The sequence below is a fragment of the Selaginella moellendorffii genome, unplaced genomic scaffold, assembly GCF_000143415.4.
Source record: "Selaginella moellendorffii unplaced genomic scaffold, v1.0 SELMOscaffold_17, whole genome shotgun sequence".
Lineage (NCBI taxonomy): Eukaryota > Viridiplantae > Streptophyta > Lycopodiopsida > Selaginellales > Selaginellaceae > Selaginella > Selaginella moellendorffii.
In genome coordinates, this window is record NW_003314278.1 from 204,158 (window position 1) to 225,951 (window position 21,794).

At 50.3% G+C, this 21,794-nt stretch overlaps 7 protein-coding genes across 9 annotated transcripts; 6 read left to right on the top strand and 1 right to left on the bottom strand.

Annotated features, from left to right (window-relative positions):
• The first annotated feature begins 30 nt into the window (after positions 1–30).
• On the top strand, positions 31–2,436 carry LOC9642783 (UDP-N-acetylglucosamine diphosphorylase 2). Its single transcript, XM_024676485.1, has 15 exons — positions 31–204; positions 256–307; positions 390–541; positions 595–634; positions 695–787; positions 843–949; positions 1,006–1,080; positions 1,135–1,174; positions 1,229–1,311; positions 1,372–1,449; positions 1,513–1,656; positions 1,708–1,775; positions 1,839–1,953; positions 2,002–2,152; positions 2,208–2,436. The coding sequence occupies exons 1-15, from the start codon at positions 52–54 to the stop codon at positions 2,300–2,302; spliced, it is 1,446 nt and encodes a 481-aa protein (XP_024532253.1). The 5' UTR covers positions 31–51; the 3' UTR covers positions 2,303–2,436.
• Positions 2,437–3,948: 1,512 nt separating this feature from the next.
• LOC112346834 (pentatricopeptide repeat-containing protein At3g09040, mitochondrial-like) lies at positions 3,949–5,256 on the top strand. Its single transcript, XM_024676604.1, has one exon. The coding sequence runs from the start codon at positions 3,949–3,951 to the stop codon at positions 5,254–5,256; it is 1,308 nt and encodes a 435-aa protein (XP_024532372.1).
• Positions 5,257–5,324: 68 nt separating this feature from the next.
• On the top strand, positions 5,325–6,704 carry LOC112346835 (pentatricopeptide repeat-containing protein At3g12770-like). The gene has a single exon (XM_024676605.1). It carries the CDS (start codon positions 5,325–5,327, stop codon positions 6,702–6,704), a length of 1,380 nt encoding a protein of 459 aa, XP_024532373.1.
• A 56-nt stretch (positions 6,705–6,760) lies between these two features.
• Positions 6,761–8,716, top strand: LOC9640071 (pentatricopeptide repeat-containing protein At4g02750). The gene is made up of 2 exons (XM_024676606.1): positions 6,761–7,434; positions 7,570–8,716. Exons 1-2 carry the CDS (start codon positions 6,761–6,763, stop codon positions 8,714–8,716), a joined length of 1,821 nt encoding a protein of 606 aa, XP_024532374.1.
• A 188-nt stretch (positions 8,717–8,904) lies between these two features.
• LOC112346836 (pentatricopeptide repeat-containing protein At2g35030, mitochondrial-like) lies at positions 8,905–10,811 on the top strand. Its single transcript, XM_024676607.1, has 2 exons — positions 8,905–8,998; positions 9,154–10,811. The coding sequence occupies exons 1-2, from the start codon at positions 8,905–8,907 to the stop codon at positions 10,809–10,811; spliced, it is 1,752 nt and encodes a 583-aa protein (XP_024532375.1).
• Positions 10,812–11,954: 1,143 nt separating this feature from the next.
• On the bottom strand, positions 11,955–14,670 carry LOC9642786 (ATP-dependent protease ATPase subunit HslU). Of its 3 annotated transcripts, XM_024676375.1 has the most exons (15): positions 14,491–14,670; positions 14,294–14,373; positions 14,133–14,240; positions 13,781–13,926; positions 13,616–13,717; positions 13,489–13,566; positions 13,265–13,432; positions 13,087–13,209; positions 12,906–13,036; positions 12,697–12,847; positions 12,518–12,649; positions 12,415–12,459; positions 12,283–12,360; positions 12,129–12,233; positions 11,955–12,067 (listed from the first exon to the last, which is right to left on the bottom strand). In XM_024676375.1, the coding sequence occupies exons 1-14, from the start codon at positions 14,613–14,615 to the stop codon at positions 12,171–12,173; spliced, it is 1,530 nt and encodes a 509-aa protein (XP_024532143.1). In that variant the 5' UTR covers positions 14,616–14,670; the 3' UTR covers positions 11,955–12,067; positions 12,129–12,170. The 3 variants fall into 3 exon arrangements, with proteins under 3 accessions (XP_024532143.1, XP_024532144.1, XP_002971613.2); XM_024676376.1 differs by lacking the exon at positions 11,955–12,067 and having other exon boundaries at positions 12,077–12,233; positions 13,489–13,554; XM_002971567.2 differs by lacking the exon at positions 11,955–12,067 and having other exon boundaries at positions 12,077–12,233.
• A 4,104-nt stretch (positions 14,671–18,774) lies between these two features.
• LOC9640072 (pentatricopeptide repeat-containing protein At4g21065) lies at positions 18,775–21,334 on the top strand. The gene has a single exon (XM_002971352.2). The coding sequence runs from the start codon at positions 18,787–18,789 to the stop codon at positions 21,226–21,228; it is 2,442 nt and encodes an 813-aa protein (XP_002971398.2). The 5' UTR covers positions 18,775–18,786; the 3' UTR covers positions 21,229–21,334.
• Positions 21,335–21,794: the final 460 nt, after the last annotated feature.

Sequence of the window (21,794 nt, forward strand, 5' to 3'; positions counted from 1 at the left end):
TATATAAGGTGTGCCTTGGAGGACCGGTAGGGTTTTAGAGATCACGGCGCCATGGGAGAGGCATTGCTCGACGCTGGGGGCGAATCGATGCTCCCGCCACAGGCGTTCCTGGAGCGGCTCAAGGATTTCGGGCAGGAGCACACGCTGGGGCGCTGGAAGGAGCTGAACGAGGTGGAGCGCGACGAGCTGATCTGCGAATTGGAGGTGGGAAATGTGCCAATTTATGGCTTGATCTGGAGAAATCTCTGCTTGCAGGCGGTAGATCTTCCTCGCGTCTCGCGGATTGCGAGGAAGACACTACAGCGCGGTGAGATTTCTAGCAGGGAATTTTTTCTTTCTTTCTGTGCGGTCTCGCTTTTGGTCCAAGCTTAAACGCTTTGTTTTGTCAGGAGATTCTCTGAGAAATCCAGTGCCGCTAGCAGAAGCGTCGGTGTCTTGTATTGAAGAAAGGACTGCCCAGGAAAGGGAAAGATGGTGGGGATTGGGCTTGAAGGCGATCTCCGAAGGAAAACTGGCGGTGCTGCTCTTGTCAGGAGGCCAGGTATCCTCAAATTCTTGTCTTGTTGCCTGGAAACCTTGGCCATTTTCTTGCAGGGCACACGCTTGGGTAGTAATGATCCAAAGGGATGCATTAGTAAGTTATCGCTCGATTCCCTGGCTTTTTCTTACGAGTTTCCATTTCCACTTCGAACAGATATCGGTTTGCCTTCGGGAAAGTCACTGTTTCAGCTCCAGGCAGAGAGAATTTTGAGAATACAAAAACTAGCCTCGAATCGGGCTGGCTCAGGTATGCAAGAGTTCTTGAGAACTGTTCTAGTGGGCTAACCAAATCAAATACACAGGAAGGCTAGTCATGATCCCATGGTACATTATGACGAGTCCATTTACAGACACCGCTACTCGGCAATTCTTTGAAGCCAAAAAGTACTTTGGTCTTGAAGCACAACAGGTTTGATCCGACTTTCCTGTGCTAAAGGGAAGATGCTTACCTTGTATCATTTTCAGGTAATCTTCTTTCAACAAGGGACGCTTCCTTGCGTGACGAAGGAAGGGAAAATTATCATGGAATCTGCCTGTAAGGTGTTGATAAGCTGTTGAAAGCCTAAGTGTTTCATCACATAGCTGGCATTGCAGATTTCAAGGGCCCCAGACGGAAATGGTGGAGTCTACGCAGGTACGCGTGATGACTTCTATCTTACTACTGAAGTTAATGGGTATACTTTTACAGCTTTGAAGTCCTCGGGCCATTTGGAAGATATGGCCAAGAGAGGCATTCATTACGTGGATTGTTTCAGTGTAGACAATGCTCTGGTACGATTTCGTTTAAAAAAAATCAGTAAACTTCGTTAGATTCATAGACTTTCTTTACAGGTTCGGGTAGCAGATCCACTCTTTCTAGGCTACTGCATCGATAGAAACGTCAGCTGTGCTGCCAAAGCTGTGAAGAAGGTATATATTTGATTTTTTTAATTTCCCCCTTTCTTCCAAAGTCACCTATGCGTGTTTTCATAGTTGTATCCTCAAGAAAGAGTTGGAGTCTTCGTGAGACGTGCAAAGAACGGACCTGTGGCCGTCTTGGAATACAGTGAGCTGGATCCTGCTCTCGCTTCCTCGGTCAACCAAGAGACAGGACGATTGAACTTTAAATGGAGCAATGTAAGACGTGCTTTTTTCTTTCGCATGCTTCCAACTCTTCTATTTTTTCAGATTTGTATGCAAATGTACTCCTTAGAGTTTTTGGCTGCAGTGACGGATGAATTGGAGCAAGACAGCATGTAAGTAGCTCCTGGAACTTAAGTTTCTTCTTTTATGATTGGATCTCACTCCTGACGTTGCAGATATCATGTTGCTGAGAAGACAATACCTTCCGCGGACGGGCCTGTCCAAGGCATCAAATTAGAGCAGTATATATTCGATGCGTTTCCATATGCTCCATCGGTGGCGATTTTCGAGGTATGCTGGATTGGTTGCTAGCTAGTTTTCAGTTTCTTGTTTTAGCAGGTTGTAAGAGAGGAAGAGTTTGCTCCGGTGAAGAATGTGAGTGGAGTGGACTCGCCAGAATCGGCTCGATTGTTACTTCTTCGCCTCCACATGCGCTGGGTGGTAGCAGCGGGAGGTTTCATTCTACACTCGGTGCCATTACATTTAACTGGTATGGATGGATTAACTGGTATTTAGTTTGTCTCTTGAACTTGAATATCCTGTAGGAGTGGAGGTCAGTCCTTTGATCTCGTATGCAGGCGAAAATCTCGAAGAGATATGTCATGGGCGGAGCTTTCATGTCCCTTGTGAAATACGCTAGAGGAAATTTTTTTTTTAAAAAAACGAAGGTCAGTTTCTTGTGGAGTGAATAATGCGTTCGTGGTATTCTGCGATGGGGGCAGAAATTTTGTCATCTAGAAACTCAACTTTGCAATAAAAAAAACTGTTGATATAGTTGGAATCGAGCCGATTCTGACGAGTCCACTCCACTTGGATTTCTTCCTCTCTTACAACCTGCAAAAAGAAATTGAAAACTAGCTAGCAACCACTCGAGCATACCTCGGAAATTGCCACCGATGGAGCATATGGAAACGCATCGAATATATGCTGCTCTAATTATTGTCTTCTCAGCAACATGGTACCTGCAACCTCAGGAGAAAGACACATTCATAATGAAAAAATTGAGCCTACTGACATGATGCTGTCTTGCTCCAATTCATCCGTCACTGCAGTTAAAACATTTAAGGAGTAGAAGAGTTGGAAGCATGGGAAAGAGAAAGCACATCTTACATTGCTCCATTCAAAGACTCCCAACTTTTTCTCATATTAGGTGACTTTGGATAGTAGGAAATCAAATATATATACCTTCTTCACAGCAGCTGGCGCTTCTATCGATGCAGTAGCGTGCCCGAATCTGTAAAGAAAGAAAGTCTATGAATCTAAGGAAGTATTGCCGATTTAAACAAAATCTCACCAGAGCGTTGGCGACGCTAAAACAATCCACGTAGTGACTGCCTCTCTTGGCCATATCATCCTTACAGGCAGATTCCCAGCTATAGCACAGGAAAGTCGGATCAGCTTCAAAGAACTGCCGGATAGCGGTGGACTCCTATGGGATCATGACTAGCCTTCCTGTGTACTTGATTTGGTTAGCTCAATCTCAAGAACTCTTGCCACGATCAGCAGCTCGCGCAGCACCGGCCATGGACGCTCTTCACCTCCTCGAAGCACTGGCCATGGCGAAGATAGTCTATTGCGTTGGCCTCGCTTTGCAATCGCTCTTCATCTCCTCGAACAGTATTCTGGAACGTGGAAGAGAGCAATCAAGATGAAGAGAAAAAGAAGAAAGTTTTTGCTTTACCAGTGTTCCTTTGACTGGGTCCTTTCCCAGACCGAAGTGAGCAACCTTGGCTTCGAGATTCTCGCCAGACTTGATGTCTCTGTTCGTGAAGGTGGCTGAGAATCAAGAGCAATCTCAACGCGTTTATTCCAGCTGAGGTGCCTTGAATTCGCTGCAAACCAGAGAAACAAAACCGATCAAAGGAGGATTTGATGTATTTATGTATTCATAAACGAGAGGATAGATCTTCGCTCGTTGAGGCGTCGGCCCGGATAAGCGAGCTCCACAGGTACTTCCCTCGCGATCTCCGCGAAGACCCTCCTCGCGCGACTCACCTTCTTGCATCGCGCGTACATTCTCATCAGCGCTTGAGCCTACGAGGCTCCCGGTCGCCGCCGGCGAATGGATCGTCCGCCGATCGCACCGCGATAGCATCCACACGAAGTTCCTGGCGATGAAGAGCAGAGATCCATCCAGGACAAGTAGGAAATAGGCAAGAATGGCTGTGCTAAGCCATGCAATATACCCGCTACTGCTTTCATCGCATTGAAACTAGAAAAAGTTTTCTTAAGAAAACCAGTGCTTTTAAAATCGAATTAGGTCAGAGCAGATGTTTTCTGGCGGGAATGAAGCCATTCCTCCGGGCAAGGCGCGTGCGCGCTCTCCGCGAGCGCGAGCGCTTTGCGCGCGAGAATGCGCGTGTGCGGCGCCATCCCTGCGAGGAGCGCGACCGCGTGACGCTCTTCCGGGAGCTCCACAGGATGAAATCGAGGGGGCGGGACGATCCCTTCCACCCCCACGAGTACGCCACCATCCTGGGCCTCGCGGGCCGCCTGGGCGCCGCTAGGGAGGGCAACCAGATCCACCGCCATCTCATCCACTGCCGGCTGGAGCGCGAGTCCAAGATCACTGCCCATGTCATCCGGATGTATGGCCGCTGTGGATTCCCCCACCGCGCCATCCGCTGCTTCGACAATCTCTTCTCCAAGCCCGCGCCGCTGTGGGCCGCCGTGATCTCGGCGCTCGCGCAGAACGATCGACTCGATCACGCGAGGTACTTCTTCCGGAAGATGCTGCTCCGCCCGTGCCGCCCCGACGAGGATTGCTACATCGCTGTTCTTGGCGCCTGCGCTGGATCGCGGTGCCTGGAGTTTGGGCGAGACATCCACGCCAAGCTCGGGCTTGCGGGGCTGGACGCTGATTCTAACGTGTGCAATGCGGTGATCGCAATGTATGGGCGCTGCGAGGCGCCCCAACTGGCGTTGGAGTTCTTCGAGAGGATGGATCGCGCTGGGCAGAGGAACGCGAGCTCGTGGATCGCACTGATTGCCGCATTTGCCGAGAGTGGGCAAATGCAAGAGGCCGCGCAATTTGCCCGGCTGCTTCTCCTAGATGGATCCCTGCTCTTCATCGCCAGGAACTTCGTGTGGATGCTCTCCCGGTGCGATCGGCGGAGCGATCTGTGGCGCGGCGAGGCGATCCACTCGCTGGCGGCCATCGGAGGCTTCGCGGGCGAGCCTCGCGTGGCGCAAGCGCTGATGCGAATGTATGGGCGATGCAAGAAGGTGAGCCGCGCGAGGAGGGTCTTTGAGGAGATGGCGAGGCCGCGAGGGAAGTACCTGTGGAGCTCGCTCATCCGGGCCTACGCCTTCGATCGGACGCAGCGAGCGAAGATCTTCCCGCTGTTCGAGGAGATGAAGGGCGATTGCAAGGCAAGGCCGACGCAAGAGACCGTCTTCACCATGGCCAGCGCCGCGAGGAGCTTTGAGGAGGTGAAGAGCGTCCATGGATGGATCGTGGAGAGGAAATGCAAGCTGGGGCCGGTGCTGCGCGAGGTGCTGATCGAGAGGTACGAGAGCTGCGAGAGCGTGGCCGATGGGTGGGAGAAATTCCGGCAAATGCACGCGCGATTCAAGCAGGGATACTTCGCCTAGCCTAGCTCGCGCTAGAAGAGATTTTCTTGGAGAAAGAAATTAGGGTTCTTGGCGAAACCAAGGAGATCATGAATATCTTCAAGCGCTGGATCACGCTTAAGATCCACGCGCGCTTCGACCGCAGCCTCTACAACAGCAACCGCGACCGCGCGCAGCTGGCGGCGCTGGTCCACGAGATGAACTCGTGGAACAAGCGCCTCGAGGACGAGGACTACGCCAACATCCTCGACCTGTGCGGCAAGCTCCGCGCGCTCCAGGAGGGCCAGGACGTCCACGCCCACATCCATCTCAATCGCCTCGAGCGCAACCGCGTCCCCGGGATCAAGCTCACGCAGATGTATGGCAAATGCGGCCGCCCGGACGAGGCGCGCCGCGCCTTCGCCGAGATCCTCTCTAAGGAGATCATCGCGTGGACGAGCGTGGTCGAGGCGCACGCCAAGAACTCCCAGCACAAGACCGCGCGCGAGCTCTTCCTCAAGATGAAGCTCGTGCCCATCTTCCCCGACGAGGGCGCCTACCTCGCGGTTCTTCGCGCTTGCGTCGGCCCCGCCGCGCTCAAGGAGGGCAAGGCCATCCACGCCGCGATCGTGCGCAGCGCGCTGGAGAAGCGACCCAGCGTCGCGGCCGCGCTCATCAACATGTACGCCAAGTGCGAGAGCCTCGCCGATTCCAGCGCCTGCTTCGCCAAGGTGGAGCGCCAGGGATTCGTGCCGCCGTGGATCGCGATGATCGCAGCAAATGCCGAGTTTGGGCATTTGCGGGAGGCCGCGGTGCTGTTCCAGAGGCTGCTGCTCGAGGGGATCCTGGTGCTGAGCAAGAACGAATTCACGGAGCTCATGGACCGGTACGAGTGCCCGGCCGATCTGGAGCAAGCCCGCGTCGTCCAGACGATCGTGGCGATGGCCAATCTCGAGGACAACAGCTTTCTCCAGGTCCAGCTCATGGCGATGTTCTCGCGCTGCGGCGATCTCAAGGCCGCGAGGGCGATCTTCGATGGCGCTGGCGAGGAGAACCACAACGTGAACATGTACCGCGCGCTGATCGAGGCCTACGTCGCAGCGTTCGCGTTCAAGGACGCGATCCTCGTCTTCCGCGAGATGCTGCGCAAGAACGTCACCCCCGATCGGTGCATCTACCTCGCGGCGCTGGCGGCGTGCACGGGATTCGAGGACTGCAAGATCGTCCACTCGACGATGCGCAGCCATGGCGTGCGCAGCGACGAGATCTACAAGTCCTACCTGATAAGAAACTATCGGAGGTGCCCGGAGGTGGACGACGCCGAGAGGATGTTCGCGGAGGTCGAGGGGCTGGATCTCGAGGACGCGGACGTGAGGAAGAAGTGCCGGGACGAGACGGAATGGGTGAAGCTCACCACTGGGGACTACACTCGCGTCAATCACCGCGTCGCGAAGCCGTTCAGCTCGATCGAGAAGGGGCTGCGATCGTGATGGGTGTGCTTGGATCTATCCAGGAAATCGCTTTGCTTTGCTCGAGATGAGAGATCATGAGATGGGCAGCGCAGGAATCCGTGGAGCTCATCGAATCTTGCACGAGTGTGGGGGATTTGCGGCGTGTCTCGGTCCAGATTGCTGCTGCCAAGCAAGGATTTGACTCCGTGTATGAGGCGAATTTGCTCATTCGCAAGTTTGGGAGCTATGGCAGTGCCGAGGATGCGCGATGGGTGTTCGATCGCATGGTGGAGAGGGACGAGATTACGTGGGGCTCGATGCTGGCGGTGTATACGCAGAACAGGAGATTCAAGGACGCCGAGGCGATGTTTGATTTGCGTGCCGAGAGAGGTGTGGCGTCGTGGAATGTCATGCTGGCCGCATATGCCCAAAGAGGGCATTTGGAGAAAGCCAAGTTTGTGTTTGAAAGGATGCCAGAGAGGAGCCTTGTTTCTTGGAACTCAATCCTCACTGCCTACTTACAAAACGGAAGCGTTGACGAGGCGAAGGTGGTGTTTGATCGGATGCCGGAGAAAGACGTGGTGTCATGGAATGCGCTCCTTGCTGGATATGCCCAGAACGGGCATTTTGGAAGAGCGAAAGAAGTTTTCGAGACTATGCCTGGCCGGAGACTGAGCTCTTGGAACGCGATCCTCGCTGCGTCTTCAGAGGAAGGGATGCTAGTTCTTGCGAAGTCTGTATTTGAATCGATGCCGGAGTGGAATCTCGTGTCTGCGACTGCCATGCTCACTGCATATGCCCAGAACAAGCATCTTGACCAGGCCAAGTTTATGTTTGATCGGATGCCGGAGAAGAACATCGTGTCGTGGACGGCCATGGTTTCTGGCTATGCCCAAAACGGCAGCCTTCGGTTGGCGAAGAGCCTCTTCGATGTGATGCCGGAGAGGAACTTGGTGTCTTGGACGGCCATGCTCGCTGCATTCGCTCAGAGCAAACGATACGACAAGGCCAAGGCGTTGTTTGATTCCATGCCCGATCGAAATGCCATCTCCTGGAACGTGATGCTCAACGTCTACTCTTGCAGCGGGATGCTTGTCGAGGCAAAGTCGCTCTTCTCCGCGATGGAGGAGAGCAATCTCATATCGTGGAACTTGATGCTGGCTGCGTACTCGGAGAATGGAGACCTTGATCAGGCAAAAGGACTGTTTGAGAGAATGCCGTGCTGGGACGTGGGATCCTGGAACTGCTTGCTCGCGGCTTACTCCCACCGCGGCCAGATCGAGCAGGCAAAGTTTGTGTTTGACACGATGAAGGCCCGGAACGCTATATCGTGGTGCTCGCTTCTGGCTGGCTATGCCCAGTCTGGGCATATCGAAGAGGCCGAGCGCGTGTTTCTAGCGATGCCCGAGTGGGACATAGCGGCTTGCAACGCGATGGTGGCTGCTTGGATCCACTCAGGAGACTTGGAAGAGGCGATCTGTTTGCTCCACAGCGTTCCAGCTCGGGATGTCATGTCGTGGAACTCGGTGCTCGCGGGGCTTGTGCAGCGCGGAAGCCTCGGAAAGGTGGCGGAGATGTTTGCGAGAATGCCCGAGGTGGACTGCGTTTCGCGCAGCACGGTGCTGTCGATGTGTTGCCAGGCCGGGTATCTGGAGGAGGGACTTGGATTGTTTGCGAGAATGGTGGCGGATGGGTTTGATCCGGACGAAGTTGGCGTCATGAACATCCTCTCCGGGTGTAGCCATGCGGGCGATGTTGCAACCGGCCACAGCTTCTTCGTGTCAATGATCCGGGACCATGAATTGAAGCCCAGCAAGCAGCACTACAGCTGCGTGATCGATCTCCTGGGACGTGCTGGATACCTGGGCGATGCAAGGGAGGTGATTGCAAACATGCCGTATGCTCCCGAAGCTCGAGACTGGAGTTGCTTGCTTGGAGCTTGCCGGAACCACAAGCAGGCCGTGATTGGAGCTTCCGCAGCCATGAATGTGTTGAAGCTCAATCCAGCGAGATCGTCATCGTATGAATTGCTAGCAGGTGTAGTAACGTGAAGGAAGAATCACTTCCTCCTGGAAACTCTTCCTGAAGATCATGGGATTGTGTAAAAATATACAGTGAGTTTTCTCTTGCATGGAAGTGGAGCCATTGACGTTTGAGTCGCCTTTCTCTCTCAAGCATCTCGTTGCAAAGGTTAAATCTTGTGGCAAAGCCAAGAATCCAACTCTTGCAAAGCAAGTCCATGGCTGCATTCTCCAATCACAGCATGCAGCAAACCAGCGTCTCGGCAATCTGCTCGTACAAATGTATTGCCAGTGTGGGTGCACCGATGAAGCGTACGATGTCTACAAACAACTCCACCATCCCAGCGCCCACTCCCTCAATTTCATTCTTACTTTACACAGCAAGCGTAGGAACGTGGAGAGAATCAAAGTTCTTTTTGATCAAGCAGCCGCGAGGGATGTTGTGTCGTGGAACATACTCATTGCAGCATATGCCCAAGCCGGGCACATGCTTGAAGCAAAAGCTGCGTTTGATCGCATGGGGGATCGTAGCGTTGTGTCGTGGAATTCAATGATCAGTGGGTATGCAAGGAAAGGAATGATTCGGGAAGCATGGATCATGTTTGATCGCATGCCGGAGTGGAGCGTCGTTTCCTGGACTGCCATGCTAGACGCATTTGCCGGGGCACGGGACCTAGCTAGCGCTAGAGCCATTTTTGATTCGATGCTCGAGAGGAACTTGGTATCCTGGAGCTGCATTCTCAGCGCTTACATTGCAAATGGAGATTGTGACACTGCTAAGATTCTTTTTGATTCTATGCCCGAGCACGACCAAGCTTCTTGGAACACTGTAATTTCAGCATATGCCCTCAAGGGGCAAATGTGTACAGCCAAGAACTTGTTTGATGCAGCGCCTTTTCGAGGCACAGCCGCTTGGAACTCGATGATCGCTGGGCACGGACAAAGAGGTGAGATTGAGGAGGCTGAGTTATTCTTTCGATCGACTCCTGATCCCGACATCATCACCTGGACGAGTCTCATATCGGCATATATCTCGAAAGGGCATCTCAAAGACGCCATGATCGCCTTAAAAAATATGCCTCTGAGGAACGTTGTAGTGTTCACGGCCATGCTACAGGGACTTTCAGACAGTGGAAAGATGGTAGAGTTTGCAAGTGTTTTCAGCATGCTACCTGAGGTGGACATGGTGGCGTGCAACATGGGCATCGTAGCGTATGCTCAAAACGGGCATCTCGACGCTGCCAAGGAGATGTTCGATAGGATGGAGGAGCGCGACTCAATCTCCTGGAATGCGCTCCTCCACGCGTTCGTGCTGAACCGGCGAGCGGAGGAAGCCAAGATGGCCTTCGATCGGATGCCAGAGCGCGACATTTTCTCGTGGAATTCGTGGCTGCTGCTGCTGCTGGTAACCGGGGACGCGATCTCTGCAAGACAAGCGTTTGATTCAATGCCGGTGTGGGATCTGGCATCGTGGAGCCTGATGCTCCAGTTCTTCGGCCAAGAGGGCGATTTGCAATCGGCAATGGAGCTCTTTTGCTCGATGCCCGAGCGGGACGCGGTCTCGTGGGGATGCTTGGCCGCGGCATTTGCTCGCAATGGTCACCTCGAGCGAGCCAAGCTCACGTTCCACTCCATGCCCGAGCACGACTTGGCCTCGGTGAACGCCATGATCTCCACGTACGCCCAGTGCGGGCGAGGACGAGAAGCTCTCGAGATCTTCGCGACCAAGTTGCTCCTCGAAGGCCGAGCACCCGACGAGATCTCCTTCCTCAACTCGCTCGTTTCTTGCAGCCACCGCGGCCTCCTCCGAGAGGCTCTCGCCCTCTTCGCCTCGATGCTGGGCGATCACAACTTAACTCCGTGGTGCCACCACTACTGCTGCATTGTCGATCTCTTGGGACGATCCGGGCGCCTGGCACAGGCCCGGGAGCTCGCCGCCGCCGCGAGTAGCAAATGGAGCTCGTCCAGCGACATCGTCCCCTATAATACACTGCTCGGAACTTCATTCATGCATGGCGACGTCAAAGGTGGCGAGCAAGCAGCAAATCTCGTGTTATCCTCGAACCCAAGCATTGCATCGCCCAGAATAACGCTTGCCAACTTGTACGTAGTAGGATCTTTATAAAAATATGTTGCAAGCTCTAATTTTACCGACGATTCGAAGGATATAAACGACTCCTCGAGTTCCAAACTCAGCACGCATCAATGGCTTCTCTTCTAACTTTTCTTTCTTTCTTCTTGATTGGTTCCATCGTCGTCCAGGCTGCAGTGTATCCTTACGTGATTCCCAACGCCGTCTTTGGCTTCACGGACTCTCTCTCGGACACGGGCAATCTCAAGCTCGCCTTGCCTGGCGCTGTTGATGCCGACTATCCACCTTATGGCATGACCATCGGCGAGGTCACTGGCCGCTTCTCCGACGGCTACCTCATCATCGACTTCTTGAACACGCGCTTCACGGGCGTGGTGGAGAAGCCGAGCCTGGCCAGGGACCCCAGCGACACGACCTATGCCAGCCTCGGCTTTGGTTCTGCTGGAGCCACCGTTCTCCCCCAGGCGTATCCCAACATGAATCCTGACATCCTTCCAGCTCAAGTCGCGCAGTTCCTCGGCTACCAGCAGCAGGTCGTCAGCTCCAACGCCACCGCCGCCCGCCTCTTCAGCAGCGCGCTCTACTACGTCGAGATCGGTGGCAACGACATCAACTTCGCTCTCGTCCCGGGGAACCTGTCGTACGAAAGCATCGTCCAGAACGTCATCCCCAGAGTCGTCCAGAGCTTGAAGGATTCCATCGCCAACCTCCATGTCAATGGCTCTGCTGTCCACTTTCTCATCTTCAACATGCCTGCTGCTGGCTGCACCCCTATCTATCTCGCCAGGGGCGAGTACTCCGCCAAAGACGAGCTGGGATGCGTCATTGATGCGAACAACCTTGTCCAGGCCTTCAACGAGAAGATCAGGGAGACCGTGAATGCCCTGCGTTGCGAGTACCCCTCGGCCAACTTCATGTACTTCGACTTCTACGAGGCCAGCGTCGACTTCTTGAGGAACTCGTACGAGCTGGGATTTGTGAACGTCGATAGTGCCTGCTGCGGTGGTGGAGGCGACTACAACTGCAAAGCTGGACTGGTTGGCTGTGGCTGCGATAGAACCGTGACGCCTTGCAGTGATCCCAACAAGTATATGAGCTGGGACGGGATTCACTACACCCAGCATTTCTACGAGGTCATGGCTGACAACATCTTGACGAGGCAGTACCTCGATCCCCCTACTCCACTGCTTCAAAACGTGCCATCAACTTGCTCCACCTACTAATCCCAAGTTCTTATATGCACTGCTTCAAGGCGTTCCATCCCCTACTAATCCAACTTTAGATATTTCCTGTTCATAGAATTTAATAGAATTTCAATTGATAACAAAAACAAGCGCATTTGCACAGAACCTGGAAATCCTGTGTCCAACCGAATGAATTGAATTGCCCGCTCTACAAGACAAATTTTGAAAGATCCATCTTGTTGAGAAGGTCCCCAACGGACTTCCTCACTTTCTGCATGCTTCACAGTTAGTATGCAGAGCAGCTGTATGGACGCATTTACCTCCTTGTCAATTATCAGTTTCTCTCCCGCCCTCTCTGGTGCACTGAAACTAATGTCCTCCACAACTCTCTCAATCACCTGCTTCAACAACAGAACGATAATACATGCTAAAAAAACAAGGCAAAGTTGTACCGTGTGCAATCTCCTCGCGCCTATGTTATCCAGAGATCTGTTCACCTTCATGAAGTGAGGAGAGGCAAGGTTAGGAAGTGAAAGACGGAATAGCATAATCTACCTCTGCAGCAACATTTGCAAGTTCTCTGACCGCATCCTCGGTAAATATCAGCTCAACGCCTTCGGTTTTAAGTAGCAATTGTTGTTGCTTCAGCATGTTTATCTCTGGTTCTGTTAAAATTCGATACAAGTCCTGCATCAAAGGATTGAAGCGAAATACGAATCTAATTACGGCAGTACCTCGCGTTGAAGGGCCTTCAGTTCAACACGAATAGGCAGCCTTCCTTGCAATTCCGCAAGCATGTCACTTGGTTTACAGGAGTGAAACGCACCGCTGCAAATAAACAGGATATGATCCGTATTCACATTGCCGTACTTCGTGTTCACAACACTGCAGTAAGACAAATTACAAAACAAGAACCAAAACCGGTGGGAAAAAAAGTTCGTACCTTCCTTCAATGATTGGTAGCAAATCCCTTTGGACGCCCTCGGCACTTGCATCAGCACCGCGCCTTGTCTCGCTCGTGGTGACTATTTTGTCAATTTCGTCAATGAAAACAATACCATCTGACTCCGTAAGCTGTGAAGCCACTCTTTACAGCAAGCAAGATTCTAATGAGCATTTTCTACCTGGATTGCATCCTTCACAATTTGGTCCGATTGTAAGTACTTTTCCATTTCGATTTCTGTCAAGAGCGGCCTTGCTTCCCCAACCGTGATTTCACGTCGCTCCACTTTGGGGGACTTCAACACCTGCTCAATGTCCATCTTAGTACGAACATATATTTCCCATGAACAGAGATGATACCTTGTAAATCAGATCGTTAACAGGCAAGCCGTTTCCCATCACATCAACAGGAAGACGAACTCGTCCTTCCGGCACATCCAGCTGAATTTTCCGGTTGTCGATTGCTCCTTCCCTGTACAGTTTCCTGAACATGTCCATGGACGTTAAGCTTTTCTCACTAATCTCCTCCTGCGACAGCAAAACAAATAATAATGTTATCAAGCTCAAGAAAAGACGCCGTTTACCTGCTGAACTCCAACCAAAACATCCAGAATTCGATCCTCAACGCTCTTCTCCACCTCTTTAGAAATCTTGGTGCGGATCTAGTATAAGCAATCGTTAGCAATATGCTAAGAGGAAAGTTAATTATACCCTTTGCCGCTGCAGGACAATTGCATTATCGACCAAATCTCTGATAATTTGATCTACATCTCGCCCATGAAATCCAACTTCAGTAAACTTTGTGGCTTCAACCTTCAAAAGAGGAAAAGTACAGGAAAAAAAAGACTAAAACTTCATAAGAAATTCAAATATCACCTTCACAAATGGAGCGTAAGAGATCTTCGCAAGCCTTCGAGCAATTTCTGTCTTGCCACAGCCTGTTGGACCAATCATAAGGATATTCTTGGGCACAATTTCATCTCTCAACTCAACTGGGATGCGATGCCGGCGCCATCTATTTCCTGCAAAAAACGATTCACCAAAACAAATAGTCAGCCAGCGCACCGACTCTCAAGAAAAACACGTAGAAACAATCCCAATCAGATGAGCGCGCAAAATCACAACAAAGCACGAACAAGAATTTCTCTGTGATTCCCTCTAGGAAGAAGACACATGAGATGCACGTATTACCACAGTCACCTACACCACGCTCTGGAAAAGCGCATACGAAATGCCACAGCGACTGCCCGTTTTGCTGCCGTTTGCCCGACTATGTATCGATCCAAAACCTCCACCACTTTCGCAGGAGTAAGAGCTCCTGCCGCTAGAAGCTCGTCTGCAAGCATCGCCAGGATCAAGAGAAACGAAGAGCAGTGACTTTAATCGAACCAGGCATCGCGTCGGATGGTTGAGACGATGAAGTCGACGGTGCTGCCGGATCCATTCTCGGTCCATGCGTCTGGCAGAAGCTGTGGCATCGAAATAATCACAAGAATCAGCGCAATCTTTCGGAGACACAAGAATGCGAGGAAGTCGAGAGAACAAAGAATGTGGCATCTCTACGATGCCTGGTGAAGGAAACTTACGCAGCGCGCGATTCCCATTTCCATTCCTTCCTCCCGGAAGAGAATGCTCGCGCTCTATCCGCCAATCCAATCGCGCTCCCGAGCTTGGAGTGGCGAAGGCGAGACAAGACGCCGATGCCGCTCATTCCCTGCCCGGAGCTCTGCTACGCTTGGAGCCCATTGTAACCCTAACCCTAAATAGAGGCGCTCTTCGCCATCTCCTTGTACGGAAGAACCTACTCTCTTCCAAAACGTAAGTTCTTTTCCAATGCTCTGGATTTTTCTCCTTCCCTAAAAGCTTGCTATTGTAAAAGATCTTTTTCTTCTCGTTAAATGAATCGCAAGCGATGGGTCACAGGATCATAGACTATATTCTTGGTTTGTGATATTTTGCAGCGCAATCTCATCAAAGATTCGCAAGCCTCATGAAGGAGAGATTTTTGAGCTTGGGCATAAGGCAAGAGTGTCCACCACCGGATAACAGGCCGGCCTCCAGAATGGCAAATGCAGGGATTTACGCAACACTCAGGAAGTCTTCGACTCCATCCCAGAAAAACATGCTTGCTTGCTTGTCGGAGACGGAGAGCATTGTGCGGTCGTTTGCCGGGGACGAGACCCGATTCCAGCTGCACTTCCGGAGGTCTCTGCTCAAGATGGGCGAGCTGAGGATCAAGACGTCGGCCAACGGGGAGATTCCCCCAATAACTTGATTCTCTTTGGCTTGCTTCTGATTGAAACTCTAGATCAAAGGAAGAAGAAAGTGCTTCTTCTTTTAGAGAGAATCGCCACTTTTCTTTAAAAATGTGTTAGCAGACCTGATTCATCATGCTTAAACCGTAATAACAACTTCCTATGTGAAACAGCCATTTAACACTTCAATGGAGAGCTACATACCTCGTACAGAAGGCTAAAATCTCATGTGGCAAAACAATGCGATAAAAATGATTATGCCAGGAAAGGTAGTTGCTAGACATGAAACATGTTTTAGAAAGAATGGAATTTTAACAAAGGAACTTAGCTAAAGTTGGTCAAATAAACAAAATAAGTTAACAAAGTGGAAAAGAAAAATTTATACTTTACAGCCAAAAAGTATTTTGGCATGGCTAACCATGGGTATATAACTCATAAGTAACAACATTAATCTTGATGTATGGGAATACAAATTGAGTATAACTAGATTGAAAAACCACCCCTTAAGTGATTAAGTATATTTAAATATAAAAATACTTGTTAAAGCATCAGTAAGAATTATAAAATTACCCTTCTAGTATAAAGAATAATAAATGAAAAAAAATATATCCAAGAATTAATAAAAGGGATAAAATTGAAAAATAAAATTTAAAGGCCATAGCTATATGGGAGTCAACTTAAAGGTTTGTTACATGGTATTATGGAGTGTTTAAAGTATGAAAGTGTTTATGATAGAGCAAATGGCAAATAAAAAATTTGTGAATAGAAAGGCTTTGGTACTTTAAAAGTTAAGTATGAACATGTGAAATCAGAGTAGCATAGTAAAAGTGTAATTTGCCATAAAACAAGACTATCAAAATCAAGGGAGTAATTATTACATATTCAAAGGATAATTTTGAATGAAAGTTTATATTTAAAAACTTATATGCTTATGTATAAAATTGTATTACATGCTTGAATGACTTGTTAAGTGGGATTGACATATCAAAGGAACTAAGTTCTTAACTAGAGAGTTGACTGCAGAAGAGAAAACCTATGAGGCTAAGAATTTATACATGATCAAAGGTTAATCACCTAATTTGCCCAAGTAAAAAAATTTGGAAGCTAAGAGAATATGACACATAATACACATATAAAAAAGAAGCCAATTAACATAGGTATAAATTTGATGCACCAGCGTTTATGGTGATGTCTCAAGAGGAGATTACTCGAAGTCTACCTATGCAATAGAAGAGTAACTTTGCAGAAGCTTTCGTTTCAATGACATGTCTTACCCAATTATAGCTTTGACTGTGTTCAACTGAATATTTGATACCTTCTTTTTGGGCACATCCAGCTGAAATTTTAGTTGGCTTCTCAAATCAATATTACCTGTGTGATGTACATGCTTCTAATACCTTCTTTGATGTGGCTATCAGACACTTCAGGAAACTCGTCTTGAGTGGCTACTTATGTCTCCAGCATGAGGGATTGAAGGAAGAACGCTTCAGTAACTCCAAGCTACTGCATCTGGGAAGATATCTCTTTTCTGGCTCCATGACTTCTTCCTCAAAAGATTCACTGCTGCATCGGAAAACCGACATCCCACGAAAGCTTTAATAACTTGCAGGTATATAGCACTTTCAGAAGCTTCCAGAACTTGCTTATGTGTGTCCTTCCAGGCTAGAAGCGTGGAGCGGTTGACAAGTCAATTCAGATCGAGGCAGATCTTGGAATTTTAGCTGTTCAGGTCAGTCTATAAACAACTTGTTTACGTTTCCTTGAATGGAAGCTGCTGCTGAGCTGGGGATTGCAACTTCTACGGCATCTCGTTCTTGGACTGGGGCCACAAGGAAGTAGGTTTTCACCAGTGCTGTCAGGAGGCTATTTCAGAAGATGGAACAAGAGCCTTTTGGAGGCACCATGGCTGAAGCTCGCTGATCAAGACGACTGGCTGAAAATGAGGACGAGGAATGCTGGAATGACCAACAGCAGTACGAAGTGCTCAAAGCAACTGCCCTCTACGCAGCGTCAAAGTACTGTTACGGAGGCCCGGGGCACACCATTCGAAGAGATGCTGCCACTTTTCGGGAGATCGACGCCAGCACACGAAGGGCTGAGCCGGGCAGTGCAGGCTCGGTGATGAGGTGTTGACGCAGCACGAGGACTTTCCAGAAGCAGGGGAAGCCATGGTGATGGCGCTGAGGATGGGAAAAGGATAGTTGGAGCTTGTAACAACGGGGACCTCTTTGAGACAATTTTGAAGCCGTGGGAAAAAAACTTGTGTGCTGCGATCAAGCCTGTTGCTCAACAAGCGTCGACCCACCAGCATCTCAAACTACGCATAGAGCGTTCAAGGCTGCCATGGAAGCAGACTGAACAAGCACGTGAAAATTGATAATTGGCAGTGATTTCTCCAAACACAACTGTCTCTCATTTATTCAATAGGAAATGAGAAAGAAAATTCACACAGCATCTCACGAGGTCTTGCAGCGCCCATCTAGAGGGACATTGTCAGCAGCGTATATAGAAGCTGAGAATGGGAACTGTAGCCACACCACATGCTTCTTGGTCTTGCCCTATCAATGCACCCTGACCTTGACAACCTGGTAATGTGTAAATCCGTATAGGCTTTCCATCAAAGCCAATCTTGTAACCTCCAGTTGCTACTGCTAGAGTCTGGCACTGACCACAACTGGAGTATGTACCAGTTGCTACAACACAACCTGGTAAAACATACGTAGTGATGTTAGTGAGCGCTCCCACACCTCCGGTGGCCAATGCAATCACAACCATGATGAATGAGAGCGCACATACACTACTCTTGAATACCCTCATGTTAATTGCTTGCTGGTGATGTTGTTGCTTTGCAATCCCAAGTTTAGGTCTTTTATAGCTGAATGTCTAGCTTCTTGCATGAAACTCGTGGCTGAATTGTTAATAGTTGCTTGTGAGCTAATTGTGCACGACTTTTTGAATATACAAGCAAGCATGAAGTTCACACTAACACGATCGGATTTAATATATCCTCAATTGGTCATAACAACTGTTGAGAGTTGAACACAGCTGTGAACAGCTTAGTATGAGCTTAGACCAAACTTGTTAAACATTGCAAGAACATCTAGGCAATTACCTCCTTCCTCGATTGGAGTAAAGCCAAACATGTCCTTTTACGTATCTCAAACAAAATGTATCAACATTAAGAGCGGCAAAGTGATGGAACCTGTGAGTGTCTCGCATAAAAATCCTCTGTCCCGTGATCTTTGCGATGGCGTCAGATCAAACCAGGAGCTTCTTGACGATCAAGAGAGGAGTTCCGGGTGGTGTGTCGATCAACCCAACCGTGATGGTCATTCTCACTGTGTAATCCAATCAGCTGCTCTTTCTCCTCCTCGCCCACGGCATGAAGGACGTCCTTCGTGATTGGAACATATCCAGCTTCTCTCATCCGTCTGCCGCCTGGGATGAACTCGATTGCCAGCGACGAACTCATGGACCTTGTTCTTCACCTCAATATCCTGCGTACTTTCTCGAGGCCTCGATCCGTCATTCTCTTCCTCACTCTCATTTGGTCTCCATACCTCCCGGTAGCGACATTCTTCTTCTCGTTGAATGAATCGCAAGCGATGGGTCACGGGATCATAGACTATGTTCTTGGTTCGTCTTGGTCTCGGGGAAAGAAAAGGATCGAGAAGAAGATATTTCGCAGCTCTAGCAAAAAATTCTCGAGATCTCGTCGAAGATTCGCAAGCCTCGTACGCTCGCTCGCTGCGCCATTGCCGAGCTCAAAGATCTCTCCTCCAAGGCAAGTACGTCCACCGCCGGATCAATCAGGCAGGCCTCCAGAGAAATTCCCAGCTGGGCAATCTCCTCCTCCAAATGTATGGAAAATGCGGGGATTTAAGCAGCGCTCAAGAAGTCTTCGATTCCATCCCAGAAAAAACCACGCTCTCTTGGTCCCTGCTCGTCACCGCATATGCCCAGAATGGGCATACCACCGCGGCATTGGGTCTCTACGACTCTATGCAAAGCCACGGCCTTTTTCCAAGCGACTTTACCATCTCGGTGGCCCTCAGTGCCTGCTCCAGCCTCAAGAGCTTCGAGCGAGGAGCGAGGATCCATCTCTGGGCTGACGAGCACGGCTATGGCTCCAACCTTCTCGTCCAGAGCGCGCTCGTCAACTTCTACGCAAAGTGCTCCAAGATCCCAGAGGCAATGAAACTGTTTGGCGAGATGAGCGAGCGAACGAGTGTCACCTGGAACGCAGTCATCTCGGCTCACGCCCAGAACGATCGCTGGCACGAAGCTCTCGATCTCTATCGCGAGATGCTGGCCGAGGCTGTCGAGCCGAGTAGCGTCACCTTTGCTGTGGCTCTTAGCGCTTGCTCCAGCTTGGGAGCTATGGAGGAAGGCCGGAGAATCCACTCTCGGCTCTCACTGTGTGGATTCCACCGCGCCACCATCGCACAGAATGGGCTCGTAAGCATGTATGCCAAGTGTGGCTGCCTGGACGAAGCTCGAGCTATCTTCAATGGAATCCTGGAGCGAACGGTTGTCTCGTGGTCTGCCATGATCGGAGCTTACGCTCTCCATGGCCGCGGCCAGGAAGCTCTCCTTCTCTTTCATAGGATGAGAAACGATGGAAGAGTGGAGCCGAATGCCATGACTTTCACTGGAGTTTTCAATGCCTGTGGTGTGATCGAGGATCTGGAGCAAGGGAGAGAGATTCACGCTCTCGCCATGGCGAGCGGAGAGCTCAAATCATCCAACGCCATCCTCGAGAACGCGCTGCTCAACATGTACGTGAGGTGTGGCAGCCTAGAAGAAGCTCGCAAAGTCTTTGACACGATGGATCATCCGGACGCCTTCTCGTGGACGAGCATGATCACCGCTTGCACGGAGAACTGCGAGCTTCTCGAGGCGTTGGAACTCTTCCACAGGATGAACTTGGAAGGGATCCCTCCAACCAGTGTCACGCTCGCCAGCGTCCTCAATGCGTGTGCTTGTTCTGGAGCTCTCAAAGTTGGCAAACAAATCCATTCCCGCCTAGATGCCAGCGGCTTCCACTCGAGCGTCCTCGCCCAGACCGCGCTGCTCGACATGTATGCTAAGTGTGGCTCGCTCGAATGCTCCAGCAAAGTCTTCACCGCCATGGAAACCAGGAACTCTGTATCCTGGACTGCGATGATTGCTGCGCTTGCTCAGCACGGCCAGGGCGATGAAGCTCTCGAGCTCTTCAAGGAGATGAACTTGGAAGGCATGGTAGCCGACGCCACCACTTTCATCTGCGTTCTCCGCGCTTGCAGCCATGCCGGGCTCATCAAGGAGAGCCTCGAGTTTTTCCACAGCATGGTGGAGGACTACGCCATCGCTCCAACCGAGACGCACTACTGCCGAGCGCTGGACACGATCGGCCGCGCGGGGCGCCTCCAGGACGCCGAGGAGCTGATCCACAGCATGCCTTTCCACCCCGAGACACTGACATGGAAGACGCTGCTCAACGCTTGTAGAATCCATAGCCAGGCCGAGCGAGCTACAAAGGTGGCGGAGCTCCTCTCGAAGCTCGCGCCCGAGGATAGCATGGCGTACACGCTGCTGGGAAACGTCTACGCCGCCACCGGGAGATATGGAGACCAAATGAGAGTGAGGAAGGGCATGACGGATCGGGGCCTCAAGAAAGTACCCGGGAAGAGCTTCATCGAGGTGAAGAACAAGGTCCATGAGTTCGTCGCTGGCGATCGAGCTCATCCCAGCCGAGACGAGATCTTGCTAGAGTTGGAGAAGCTCGGCGGACGGATGAGAGAAGCCGGGTACGTTCCAAACACGAAGGACGTCCTTCATGCCGTGAACGAGGAGGAGAAAGAGCAGCTGATTGGATTGCACAGTGAGAAGCTGGCCATTGCGTTCGGGTTGATCGCCACACCGCCTGGAACTCCTCTCTTGATCGTCAAGAACCTCCGGGTTTGCTCGGATTGTCACGCCGCCACCAAAGTTATTGCAAAGATCATGAGGAGGAGGATAGTTGTGCGAGACACTCACAGGTTCCATCACTTTGAGGATGGCCAGTGTTCTTGCAAGGATTACTGGTGACACACTTTGTTTGTCGTCCATGCAATATGTAAAAACAAACATGAAACTACTGGCTTAAGAAAGTGCAGAGGGCATCTGCTACTTTACAGAATGCAATAATATTTACAAGAATTGAGTGATAACAAGAATTCGTCCACTTCATTCTTCTTGACCTTCTGAACTAGCAGCTAAAGATGGACATGACTAGAAATCATGTGGGCTTCCCCCGCAGGTTCAGTCCACGGCCTTGATTTTCTTCATTTTCGAGCTTGGCTGGTGCAGTGCTCGAAATTATTTTCTATTCAATAAGACAATTCTAGCATAAGCAGCCAACATGTTTAGAATAATCTAATGCTGAGCTTACCAGTTTAGTTTGTTATAACAGTACTTATTGGGAGACCATAATATGTTTTCGTTTAAAAGTATATAACACTAAATTTTCATCATTTTGAAGATCTAAAAAACATTCTCCAAAATATTCATTATTTGGAGATTCCCATGCTATTTTTTCCAGAAAAAAATGCAAGTTTACAATTCATTTTGATATAGAGTATATTCATATGATTTGGGGATTGTAAGAATTTACC

Coding starts and splice junctions, on each gene's coding strand:
- LOC9642783 (XM_024676485.1), top strand. CDS start 52: ATGGGAGAGGCATTGCTCGACGCTGGGGGCGAATCGATGCTCCCGCCA. Junction 950..1,005: donor TTGGTCTTGAAGCACAACAG/GTTTGATCCGAC, acceptor TATCATTTTCAG/GTAATCTTCTTTCAACAAGG. Junction 1,450..1,512: donor CTGCCAAAGCTGTGAAGAAG/GTATATATTTGA, acceptor GTGTTTTCATAG/TTGTATCCTCAAGAAAGAGT.
- LOC112346834 (XM_024676604.1), top strand. CDS start 3,949: ATGAAGCCATTCCTCCGGGCAAGGCGCGTGCGCGCTCTCCGCGAGCGC.
- LOC112346835 (XM_024676605.1), top strand. CDS start 5,325: ATGAATATCTTCAAGCGCTGGATCACGCTTAAGATCCACGCGCGCTTC.
- LOC9640071 (XM_024676606.1), top strand. CDS start 6,761: ATGAGATGGGCAGCGCAGGAATCCGTGGAGCTCATCGAATCTTGCACG. Junction 7,435..7,569: donor ATGCCGGAGTGGAATCTCGT/GTCTGCGACTGC, acceptor CCAAAACGGCAG/CCTTCGGTTGGCGAAGAGCC.
- LOC112346836 (XM_024676607.1), top strand. CDS start 8,905: ATGGCTGCATTCTCCAATCACAGCATGCAGCAAACCAGCGTCTCGGCA. Junction 8,999..9,153: donor TGTGGGTGCACCGATGAAGC/GTACGATGTCTA, acceptor TACTCATTGCAG/CATATGCCCAAGCCGGGCAC.
- LOC9642786 (XM_024676375.1), bottom strand. CDS start 14,615: ATGAGCGGCATCGGCGTCTTGTCTCGCCTTCGCCACTCCAAGCTCGGG. Junction 14,374..14,490: donor AAATGGGAATCGCGCGCTGC/GTAAGTTTCCTT, acceptor TCGATGCCACAG/CTTCTGCCAGACGCATGGAC. Junction 13,433..13,488: donor TTTTGGTTGGAGTTCAGCAG/GTAAACGGCGTC, acceptor TTGCTGTCGCAG/GAGGAGATTAGTGAGAAAAG.
- LOC9640072 (XM_002971352.2), top strand. CDS start 18,787: ATGTTCTTGGTTCGTCTTGGTCTCGGGGAAAGAAAAGGATCGAGAAGA.